The 12,889-nt window shown below is 44.6% G+C and overlaps 1 protein-coding gene across 1 annotated transcript in view; it reads right to left on the bottom strand.

The window, feature by feature from the left end:
* The window catches only part of colgalt2b (collagen beta(1-O)galactosyltransferase 2b), a 39,327-nt gene that overhangs the window by 11,409 nt on the left and 15,029 nt on the right, over window positions 1-12,889 (bottom strand). Inside the window, exons 2-5 of the mRNA XM_072680793.1 lie at window positions 5,250-5,360; window positions 2,535-2,652; window positions 2,260-2,394; window positions 848-1,052 (exon numbers count right to left, since the gene is read on the bottom strand). Coding sequence (XP_072536894.1) covers window positions 848-1,052; window positions 2,260-2,394; window positions 2,535-2,652; window positions 5,250-5,360 — 569 coding nt within the window. The remainder of the gene's footprint in view (window positions 1-847; window positions 1,053-2,259; window positions 2,395-2,534; window positions 2,653-5,249; window positions 5,361-12,889) is intronic.

Here is a 12,889-nt window from a genome sequence, read left to right as displayed (position 1 = left end):
TCAGCTCATTCAGTAATCAGCTGAGGAGCTGAGTCAGGCCCATTACAGCAGGAAAAACACAGCTACACACTTTCTGGTACCCATGTGTGTGTGTGTGTGTGTGTGTGTGTGTGTGTGTGTGTGTGCAGTAAATGGGAGGTCTAATTAAGCATTTTGAGGGGTGTATCTCCACATGGCCTGATCCCACATGACCTCCCAGCTATGTGTGGGTGCCCAACACACACACACACATACACACACACACACACACACATTACGCAAAACACTAAAAACTTGCCTATAAACAAGCAGCCACAGACACACATAGACACATAGCATACACTATATGTCCAAATGTTTGTGGACACCTCTTAAGTTGCACCCACTGCTGACACAGACGTGCAAATGCACACACAAACACAACTAGTCCCTTTAGAGAAGTACTGCCAATAAAATAGGACTCTCTGGAGCAGATAAGCACAAACCTATGCGAGGCGTGGGCTAGAGCAGTATTTCCCAACCCCGGTCCTGGAGGCCCACAGCTCTGCACTTATCTTTTACTTTTTGGGGATGAAGAGGGGTGGTGATCATCCAACATCCTGACCTTGCTAACTAAACTGACTCTTGCTACTGAACGCAATCAAATCCTGACAGCAGTGCTCCTCCAAAATCTAATAGAAAGTCTTCCTCCCTGGACAGTACAGACAGTTCCTCCAACAAAAGCAGGAAACACTGAACAAGCAGGTGTCCCAATACTTTTGTCCATGTAGTGTACGACTCTATCACGTATTCATTGCTCTAAAATTTCACACACACAAACAATCCAGGGAATCTGAGCACAGCTGCAGAACATGAGCAGGGTTCTGACCTGCTTGGCGGGCAGAGAAAGCGAAGACCATGATGTCATCAAAGGCCCAGCTGTAGTCTGGGTGGGGGGGGTAGAAGGCGAGTGCTTTGGAGGAGGAGCGTCTTAGATCCAGCAGATAGGTGGAGTGAACCATCGGAACAGCAAAACACCCCAAACGCTTCCACTCACGGATCGGCTGGTAATCCGGCGTACGCTTATAGTAGCCCTGGGAGGGAGACAGAGGGAGAGAGAGAGAGTATGACTGGTAGCTCGTTGGTTCTAGACCTGGGTCATGCTGCCTGCCATCAGCAGCCGGAGCCTGAGAGAGTCCAATTGGCTTTGCTGTCTCTCTCTCCACACCACTTTAGTGAGATGCTGGATGGCAAGGGGGCGCCTGCTAGGTAACGCATCAGACGTGGGTGCCCGGCGCTTTCCTCTGACCGCGTTCACTGCCTGGTGACGCTACATCGGTGGCAGTTCGGAAAGAGGCGGTGGCTGGTTGTGCATTGTGTTGGAGGAGGCATGTGTCCCTTCACAGAGTCCAAGGCATTAGGAACACTGGAAACCTGGCTAGTGGCAGTTGGGCCACTATTGGGACTATTGGGTAGACCCTCAGGCCTGGTTAGAGAACCACTACCAAAGCCCAGCATTTTCACCCCAGTGTTACAAAACTGACTCTGTCGACCTCCATTCCAGGCTGATGGTGTTTCAGAAGAGTGATGATCAGCCATAACATCAAAACCACTGACATGTGAAGTGAATAACATTGCTGATCTGGTTCCAATGACAGCTGTCAAGGGGTGGATATATTTGGCAGCAAGTGAACAGTCACTGTTTTTACATTTTCACCCCTAATTCACTCGTTAGTACTCTCTACCCTCCCCAGCTCTAGCAGACCCCCATGACAGCCAGCATCACACTAAGGTGATATTAGGAGAAGGAACAAGCTATTGTGCTCCTGTTGTGCTCTCCTAGGCTCCGGCTGCTGATGGCAGGCAGCATGACCCGGGATCATTCAAACCAGCGGTTCTCATAGGGTCATAGTGACAGCACCTTAGTCCACTGGACCCCCATGAACAGTCAGTTTTTAAAGGTGATGTGTTGGAAGCAGGGAAAATGGGCAATGCTACCTGCCAGTGTTGGAGAACCTGAGACTAGAACACCAAAATGTGATGTTCTAGACGACTGGCTTAGAAAACACAAGTCTTGTGGGGTGTTCCTGGTATGCAGTGGTCAGTAGCTACCAAAAGTGCTCCAAAGAAAGTCAACCGGTGAACCCGCAGCAGGTTCATGGGCACGTAAGGCTCACTGATGTGATCCATGAAGGCCTGGTGCCAGATACCTGCTGTGGATTTCATTCCTTAAAGGGTCAGGGCTTTTTTGGTTCCACAAGCATGACCTCCACAATGTTAGGCAGGCAGGTGTGTGTCTACCTGAGGAGTGATGCCACACCAGAAGTTGGAGTAGAGGGAGCGTGATTCCAGCATTGGGGCCACCAGGGTCAGATTCTCTGCCATCATCAGATCCAACACTCGCGGGTTAGTCAGGAGATTATCACTGTCCGCAAACTGAGAGCGAGAGAGGGGGAGAGAAAGGGAGAGAGAGAGAGAGAGAGAGAGACACACAGACTCAGAGAGAGTGAACTACTACTGTGGTCCAGAGGATCTACTTTCTGGTTGCTAGCTGTGGAAGGGTACAGGACTCTCACCAGTATGTAGTCAGCCCAGCGCTCGCGTGCTGCCTTCAGGGCGGCCTGTCTGAGCTTCATCAGGTGGTTGAATCTGGACGGACTCCAGTGCTTCGGCCCCCACTCATCTGTGTATGACCTGCCACGGGACAGTGGGCTTACAGAGGACTCAAAACAGTAGACTGATACAGTCTGTAGAGCTGTGGAATGTGTGTGTGTGTGTGTTGTAGTCAGTGTTATCTAGTTTTAATATGTGCATTGTGATATGCTTTTGTGGGTTCTCCAGTAAAGTGAATGGTTCCTTATGGAACGATGGAAGACAAAGAACCATCTGGAGGCTTAAGCGGTTCTTGGCCTGGTTAAAAAAGTTCTTCAGATACAAGAAAACCCACTTGTGGATTGGTTCTTTGAAGAACCTTTAAAAATAGAAAGAACCCACTTTCAGCACCATGTAGAACCTTTTTTAATTCAGATTGTCCTGGAACCCTGGAAGTACTTTGCTTTGTTCACCACCCTGCAGTTCCTGCACAGCTGTGGCACACCTGATCCAGCTGAGGAAGATGGTATTTAGATGGATCAGGACGGCAGCTGAATGCCCTAACAAGGGCAGATTTCCAAGAGAAGGAAGGATGTGAGACCACTGGTCTAATACAAACTATCTAGAACGTATTCACTGTTCTAGGGGTGATATGGAATTAAAAGTACACAGAATTCACCTGCTGTCCTAGATCTTGTCAACTATTTGAGATTGTGACCGCTGTTCTAGAGCATGACCGATGTTCTAGGATGTGTTTACTGGAATGTGTCCAGTGTTCTAGAATGTAACCCATGCTCTAGAATTGGTACTAGAATGTAACAAAAATTGGGAGTATAACCACTGTTCTAAATGTGTACAATGGTCTGGAATGGACTAGAGTAGGACCATTGTTCTCTAATGTTCTAGAGTGTGACTGCTGCAATGTGACCAATGATCTAGAACATACTGATTGAATATGACATATATATATATATAGATATATAGATATATAAACAAAGAATATGTTAACAGCTCTCAATATTGATCTGCGTTCTAGAATATGACTACTGAAATGTGACCAACGGCCTAGACCAAAGTTCTTGACTGTGACTCCCGGAATGTATCTACTCCTCTAAAAGTTTGATAACTGCTCTTGAGTATGACAAATGTTCTAGAGTGTGACTACTGCAATGTGACCAATGATCAAGAACATAACTATTGAATATATACATACTCATAGAATATAATAATGGCTCTCTAATACAGACCAGCGTTCTAGAATATGACTACTAGAATGTGACCAACGGCTTAGAACATGGCAACTGCTCTAGAATATGACCAATGTTCTAGGATGTGACTACTGGCATGTGATCAATGTTCCAGAATGTAACCCATGTTCTAGAATTAGAACAGTGTTCTAGGATGTGACAATCAGAGTACCACCACTACTCTAGAATGTGAACAATGGTGTAGAATGTAACAATTAGAACATCATAAGGGCTCTAGAGTAAGACCATTGGTCTATGATGGGACTCCTGAACTATATCCACTCCTCTAGAAGTTTGATAACTGCTGAAAAATGTTCTAGGGTGTGACTCCTGAATTGTGACCAGTGATCTATCACATAACTATTGAATATGACATATACATATACATATATATAAACATAGAATATGATAATGGCTCTCTAATATTGACCAGCATTCTAGAACATGACAAGTGACCAAATGCTCTAGAATATGACCAGTGTTCTAGGACATGACCGCTGATCTCAGCTCTAGAGTATGACCAGTGTTCTAGGACGTGACCGCTGATCTCAGCTCTAGAGTATGACCAGTGGTCTAGGACGTGAACGCTGATCTCAGCTCTAGAGTATGACCAGTGTTCTAGGACGTGACCGCTGATCTCAGCTCTAGAGGGCAGTGGTGGCTCAGCAGTTAGAGCGCCGGGCTATTGATAACAGGGTTGTGGGTTCGATTCCCGGGCTCGGCAAGCTGCCATTGTTGGGCCCTTGAGCAAGGCCCTTTACCCTCTCTGCTCCCTGGGCGCTGGAGTTGGCTGCCCACCGCTCTGGGTGTGTGTGTGTACTCACTGCCCCTAACACATGTGTGTGTGTGTGTGTGTGTGTGTGAGTGTGTGTTCACTACCAGATGGGTTAAATGCGGAGGACACATTTCGCTGTACAGTGTACAGTGACAAATACGTGCACCTTTACCTTTACCTTTAGAGTATGACCAGTGGTCTAGGACGTGAACGCTGATCTCAGCTCTAGAGTATGACCAGTGGTCTAGGACTTGACCGCTGATCTCAGCTCTAGAGTATCACCAGTGGTCTAGGATGTGACTACTAGAATGTGATCAATGTTCTAGAATGTAACCCATGCTCTAGAATTAGAACAGTGTTCTAGGATGTGGGGATCAGAGTACCACCACTACTGTAGAATGTGAAAAATTAGAATATCATAAAGGCTCTAGAGTAGAAGCATTGTTCTATGATAGGACTCCTGGAATGTATATACTCCTCTAGAATATGACCTAAGTTCTAGACTGACTCCTGGAATGTATCTAGTCCTTTAGAAGTTTGATAACTGCTGTTGAATATGACAAGTGTGACTACTGGAATGCAACCATTGGTCTAGAACATCACCAAGGGTCTAGAATGTGACTACTGTTCTACAACGGAACTTGTTTGTGTTTGGGTTCTAGTTAGACATGGCTTACCGAGGTTCCTCCATGGGCCTCCACTCCACATAGTGGTATCTGCTCTGAGCTGCCTTCAGCCACTCTCTCAGCATGGCTGTAGTGTTGTCCACATTGTGGTCCGTCGCCGCCCTGCAGGAAAAAAAACAGAAAACACACACGCACACACACACACACACACACACACACACACACATTAGAATATTTCCCAAACATAGTGTCAGTATCTCTCTCTCTCTCTCTCTCTCTCCAGCGTTTTCAGTGTTTTAGTTATTATTTATTACATTAAGATATTTTTAGATGGTGTTATTACATATAAAAGAGAAGGTGGTCTTTTGTGTGTGTGTGTGTGTGTTTATGCTTTACCTCCTCAGAAAACTCCAACCCCCCTCTTTCTCTCTCACACACACACCCACCATTATAGGCTGACTACACCAGACAGGCACAACAGGCGCGACCAAATTCAGCTTAAATTAAAACAGGAGATGCATCATAGTGCGTGTTTTTCCAGCATCTCTACACAGTCATGTCCTCTTCTTTCACACACACACACACACACACACACACTGACCCGGTGTCCTCAGTGAGGGAGCGGTCCACTGTGGAAATTTCCACAGGGTAAAGAACATCAGTAAACAAACAGGTAAACAAACAGGATCTGCGGGCTGGAATTCCTACACAGCATTTTTATCTTTTAATAACCAAGGTTTAAGAAATGTGTGTGTACACACACTTCAGCACGTGCCTACACACATACACACACACACACACATCACTATAAACATTACATGAAGAAACATAATTTAACACCCCCCACCCCCATTTGACTCACCTCGGCAGAACTAATATAAGTGGTGAATCGTGTGTGTGTGTGTCTGTGTGTGTGTGTGTGTGTGTGTGTGTGTGTGTGTGTGTAGGTAGGTAGGTATTACTATGAAAACCTGTGGACAGGCAGTTCCTCAGCCACAAGCAGTGCAGTGTTACAGCTGGAGCACTGGGCCAAGTTCAACTATATTCTCTCTCACACACACACACACACACACACACACACACACACACACACAAACACTCACTTACTCACACACATGCACACACACACACACATTTGATTTACTGTATTATTTCCTAACTCCTCATCTTAACCCTAACATACTAACCCTAATCTTAATCCTAATCTTAACCCTAACATACAAACCCTAATATTAATCCTAATCCTGACCCTAACCCTAATATACTAACCCTAATATTAGTCCTAATCTTAACCCTAACATACTAACTCTAATCTGAATCCTAATCCTGACCCTAAACCTTACATACTAACCCTAACATTAGTCTTAACCCTTACATATTAACCCTAATATTAGTCCTAATCCTAACCTTTACATACTAACCCTAATATTAACCCTAATCATAATCTTGACCCTAACCCTGACATACTAACCCCAATATTAATCATAATCATAATCTTGACCCTAACCTTTACATACTAACCCTAATATTAATCCTAATCATGACCCTAACCCTAATATACTAACCCTAATCTTAACCCTAATATTGACCCTAACATACCAACCATAATATTATTTCCTAATCTTAACTCTAACCCTAATATACTAACCTTAATCTTTATACTAACCCTAATCTTAACCCTAACCTCAACCTAAAAGTCTAATCCTAATCTAAACTTTTAACCCCACTAACCCTGATCCTAGTCCTAACCTCAATGACTCTCTCTCCTGCCCGTCTCCCCCATTCTTGTTGTCTCTCTCTCTCTCTCTCTCTCTCTCTGACCCCTCTCTGCCCCCCCTCTCTCTCCAAAATGTTCAGGTTCTTGGAGTAATATTCCAAATAGTACTCAGACACTATTTATACATACACAAACATACACTTACACAAACACACACACACAAATTTACAGCCACAGACACCGCATTACCTGCAACGACCGGCTGCAGGTGACTGTTTGGAGGCTCAAAGTAAGAAGCACAGCCTGTCAGACAACAGATAACAGTGTATACACGCGCCATTACACACACTCCGCACTCAAATAACACACTGCCCACCAGCTACTCAGACCTCACACTCTAAAGAAGAACTTTTCACACACACACACACACACACACACCGTTTTGTAAAACTATCATTGTAGGGTATTTCCATAATGCTAGACTCAGACCTCCAGCCAAACCCAGCCCAACCTTAAAAGACCCGATTCCACCTCTTTTACTCCTGCTAATACAAGCTGCAGACTTTAAGGAAGAGCAGCCAGATGTTCTCACAACAAGACAATGTCCATATTTCTATCATCCCAGTGGGATCTGGTGCCCATAAAGACAAAAACTCAACACACACACACACACACAATCACATAAATGCTCAAACAGTCAGGTCCGGTTCTGACTGCTTATCCAGATGACTAGTCATGTCCAGCTGCACTTTAACCGTGGAGTTATTCCTCAAAGCTTATTCCTTGCTTTTAAAAGAGATGCCATTGGGCCTGATAAGCAGTCTGGGCCTTTATCACCAGTTAGGAACACCTGTAACACAGCTAATGGGTGGATCTTCTCCTCCCAGCACCCGTTCACCAGCCATGAGGTTGGGCCTCGACACGTTATTTATACTAAAAAACACAGGTTTGCATGAAAATCATAGCTATCCAGGCCATGGCAGGCGAGCGTATCTGTATCAGACATGGGTTAAAGTGATAGGTTGGCAAGTAATTAAAGACCTGGGGTGTGAAGCTGGAGCTACAAGGCAGGAATGGAAGCTTACACCCCCACCAGGCCCTTCAAATTATGAACAAACTGACACAAAACGACGCTATGTGTCCAAAAGTTTGTGGACACCCTTTCTAATGAATGCATTCAGCTACTTTAGGTTGCATGCATTGCTGACACATATTCTCGAAAGCTTGTCTAGTCCCTGTAGAGAAGTACTGCCAATAGAATAGGACTCTGCTCCCAACGCACCTGAGCCCACTAATCAGCTGATTATTGGCTTATTATTGAGTTAAGGTGGGTGTGTTAAAGCAAAAAAAGGACTAAAATGTGCAGAGTAGTGGGCCTCAATGACTAGGGTTGAGCAACACTGGGCTAGAGGGGTATAAAGCCCCCCAGCATTGAGCTGTGGAGCAGTGGAAGAACTGTGTTCTCTGGTGCTCCATCCAATACTTTGGGGATGAGTTGGAGAGTTGGCGTTGAGATGGGTTGGTTAAATGCGCTCTTGTGGTTAAATGCAATCAAATCAATCCTCACACCAGTGCCCCAGCATCTAGTAGAAGGCCTTCCTCCCTAGACAGTACAGACAGTTACTTCAACAAAAGCAGGATCAGCTCTTTTTAACTCCCTTGATTTCAACAGAAACAATGAATGAGCAGGTGTCCCAATACTTTTGTCAATATAGTGTATGTTAGCCTCTTCACTCCAGTGTCGAACTATAGAACTAAATATTAGGCACCAAACATGCCTTGGGATATCTGATCAACCGACAGTGTGATAGACAGCGGTCTTATGTGCTACCACCATGGAGTCAGAGAGAGCACAATCTGGCGAGCAAACATCTGGCGAGCAAACATCTGGCTGCGCTCCCTCCCCTCATCACATCACTGTAAAGCAAAGTTGGACATCTTGTATTTATTTTAAAGAAACATTTAAAGAGACATATATATGTATACCAAAAAGGGTTCCACTGGTCAAAAACCCTCTTTTAGTGCTATCTAGAACCATGTTTACTTTGTATTTCAGTATTTCAGCAAACTGTCACTTCAACACAAGTTTAAGCTGCAGTGTTATTTTGTGTTCAGAGCTGTTTTGATCAGGGACATGACAGTAGAGCAGAGTGTGTGTGTGTGTGTGTGTGTGTGGCGCTGTAAGAGGCAAAGCCTTGGGCCACTGCAGTGTTTATTTACTGCAATAATACTAAGGAGAATGACATCCATATTCTTTCTTCTTGTGACAAAGCATTCTGGGAAAATATTAAAAGGCAAGAACAGAGATTGAACACACACACACACACACACACACACACTCACACTGTCATACTGTGTGTGCAGAAGATCATTCTTATGCAATCTGCTTAATCTGATTACATATACAATCAGTAACACACACATATACACGCACACACACACACACACATTCACACACTGCTGGAATACCAGTTTTCCATTACAGAAATGGGCAGGACGGTACAAACCCTGAAGTACGCGACACAACTTGGAGCACTTTCTGAAAACCAGGCTGTGAATTATTGCAAACCAAGGAATCCTGTGGGATTTTCTGTGGAAGTCTAAAACTTCAGTCTAATGTTTTTGTGAATCCATAAGATTTTAAGAGCCCAACTGCTGCTTCTGCATGACAGTATAGACAACGTCCATTTCTCAGACCATTTCTATTGGCTGGTCATGTAACTGTGCAGACTTGTCTTACATCAGACCTCACTACGGCCTCTTTTCCACTGCAGGGTCAAAAGGTTACCAAAGCCGCTCCGGCTTCCTTTTCCATTTGTTGTGATGCAAAATCAGAACCAGGAAGTGCACACACACACACACACACACACACACACACACACACACACACTCATAATAATTATGCAACTGTTTCATCATTTAGTCATGCAAAAGGCTAATGTAACTAGCTAATGCTAGCTAACTTACTAAAGCCATAATTCATCTGCATGCATAATTCACACTCGTCTCAAACCACTCCAAGAAGGCCAATCTATAGATGAAGTATCACAAATAACTTTGGAATCCACTAAATTAAGTCTGTTCCAACGTACTCATTGAGGTTTCATGCAAGCACTATGCTAATGGACAGCTATAACCGTTGTCCCTTTTTTTTATAGTTTTCATAGTAAAGGTAATGTTAGTAATGTTAGACAATGCGAGCCTGGCCATGCTAACGCCGTGCTAGAGATGTTGGACAAGCCTGGAGGATGGGCTGTGCTAGTGCCAGGTTAGCAGTATTAGATGAGCCTGACATGCTTGCAATGTTGGATTGACTCGGTGGTCTGGCCATGCTAACGCCACAGGACCAATGTTGGACAATCAGTGGGCACGAGCAGTGAAAAAGGGCCTATGATCACTGTAGGTGGTGCAGGTAGGTGGGCCTGTGGTTGTGGGTTCAATCTGGTCTCTTTTGGTGTGTTCTCCCCATGTCTGCATGGGTTCCTTCCTACCTTACAAAAACACATGGTAGGTGAAATGGTCATGCTAAATTGCCCCCTGCGACGTACTAGCGCCCGGCCAAGGGGCTAATTCTGCCTTGCACCCAGTGATTGCAGGTAGGCTCTGGACCCACCCTGACAGGCCAGGAAGAAGCCAGCCCTCCATCAACACACAATACATGTCCAAATGTTTGTGGACACCCCTTTTAATGAATGCATTTAACTACTTTAAGTTACATCCATTGCTGATATAGATGTACAAATACCCACACAGCTTGTCTAGTCCCTGTAGAGAAGTACTGCCAATAGAATAGGACTCTCTGGAGCATATAAACAACATGAGCCTATTGGTACCATGCTGCCTAATGCCAGGCGTAGGGTAGAGGGGTATAAAGCCCTCCAGCATTGATCTGTCGAGCAGTGGAAGAACTGTGTTCTCTGGAATGTTGGATGGTGCTCCATCCAATACTTTTGAGGGGGTGAGTTGCGGAGGTCCTGACTTTACTAATACTGTTGACACTGAATGCAATCAGATCCTCACAGCAATGCTCCAAATTGCTTCATTGCCTTACAACTGGGGGCAGCCATGGCTGGAAGGTTAGAGAAGTGGCCTTGCGCTCGATAGGTTGCCAGTTTGATCCCTGGATCCGACACGACATGACTGAAGTGGCCTTGAGCATAGGACCCAACCCCTAACTGCTCCCCTGGGTGCCACCAGGTGGCTGCCTACCACTCCAAGCATGTGTGTGCACCATGTTTCCCCTAGTGTGTGTGTGTGTGAGTGTGTGTTTCACTGTATAAGTGGGTTAAAGCAGGGGTCAATTCCTATGTGTGCAACAGAATGGATAAATGAGTGTACCACAGCTCTATGTGTGTGAGAGCGTGTGTGAGAGTGTGTGTGTGTGCATATGGAATGCAATGACGAAAGGTTAGAGTTAGTGTTAGGAGTTCTAGCTGTAAGTCAGCCAACTTAGGTGCTTATTTGTATGTCAGAGAGAGATGTGTGTGTGTGTGTGTGTGTGTGTCCACATGTGTGTACAGGCAGCAGGCTGGACGTTACTACTCCTGTTTCACCTGGAGAAAACCTGCAACAGTCTCACCTTCGCCTTTATGACTGACCCTGACTTCTGCTTCTCCTGCTGCACATCAATCATATACACACACACCCACACACACATTCACACTCATGTATTTTCCTCATCTCAACTTTTTTTGCCCACAGAATTTACCAATTAGTGGTGTCTTTATACTTTTGGACATACAGTGCTCAGTGTGCAGTCTAGACAATGGTATACTGTGCACACACACACTAAACACGATGTTCAGGTTAATCAGCATGAATCCCCACACCTTGTTTAGCGGTGTTTGAAGTGTGGGGTAGACTGGTGTTATTACAGTACAGTAGCAGGTAATAAAGCAGTGTGAGGCCTACAGGAAAGAATTAGCAGTAAACGGCTCACCTTAAAGTGATAGTTCAGCCAAAAAAACAGCAAAGCTGCAGTTTTTTCACCCTGACTCTGAGATAAGCTGAAGGTTTGCATGTTGGGGATACAAGGCTAATGTAGCTAAGAAGCAGCTAATACAAGTCTAAAATCAACCAAATACTGTCCGGTACGGCAGCTGTACTGCCTATGACCGCAAGGCCTTGAAGAGAGTGGTGAGGACAGCGGAGTCCATCATAGGCAGCAAACTTCCAGACCTGCAGGACATCTACCGGTCCCGCTGCCTGAGAAAAATCCAGAAGATCCGGTTGGACTGTAGCCACCCAGCACAAGGCCTGTTCACCTTACTGCCATCAGGCAGGAGGTGCCGCAGCATCCAGGCCAGAACAAACCGGCTAATGAACAGTTTCTACCCACAAGCCATCAGGTTCCTGAACAAGCTGTGAACCTTTCACCAACACCACTGCACTCGGACACTTTATTATTAATACTCTATATATCACTGCTATGGTCACTTTATACAACAGGAATAGACATAAACATACATATTTATATTTAGCTCCACTCTCTCTCAGACTATACCTGTATCATAAATATACATAGCAAAAAAATTCTACAGATCCCTTCTGTCTTTGTATATTCTGTATTTTGTGTATATTTTGTTTGTATTTTGTAGTTATTTAATATAATTTTTATATAATTTTATTTTAATATGTTTAGTATGTATACTGTTTGTCCTTCTGTAGAGCATCAACCTGAGCCTCACCACAAGCATTTCAATGCATAAATGTCCTGACATGTTGTGCAAATGACAAATAAACCTGAAACTTGAAACTAGCTTTGTGCTAACTGCAGGCCTAAACCATGCCTCAAACAGTGAAGGGCTGTTAACTGATCTCTGATCAACTTGCTTATGTGGTTTCAGACACCATGGGATTTCCAAATTCCAGTTCTAATACTTCCGTTGATCCCTTCTTTTAAAGCAGCAATATGCGAAAAATTGGTATTTTCTGCTCCTCGCGGAAAGAGGCACAGCTAACAGCTACATTTTTG

The sequence above is a fragment of the Salminus brasiliensis genome, chromosome 6 (genome assembly GCF_030463535.1).
Source record: "Salminus brasiliensis chromosome 6, fSalBra1.hap2, whole genome shotgun sequence".
Lineage (NCBI taxonomy): Eukaryota > Metazoa > Chordata > Actinopteri > Characiformes > Bryconidae > Salminus > Salminus brasiliensis.
This window is presented reverse-complemented; position numbering and strand designations above follow the sequence as displayed.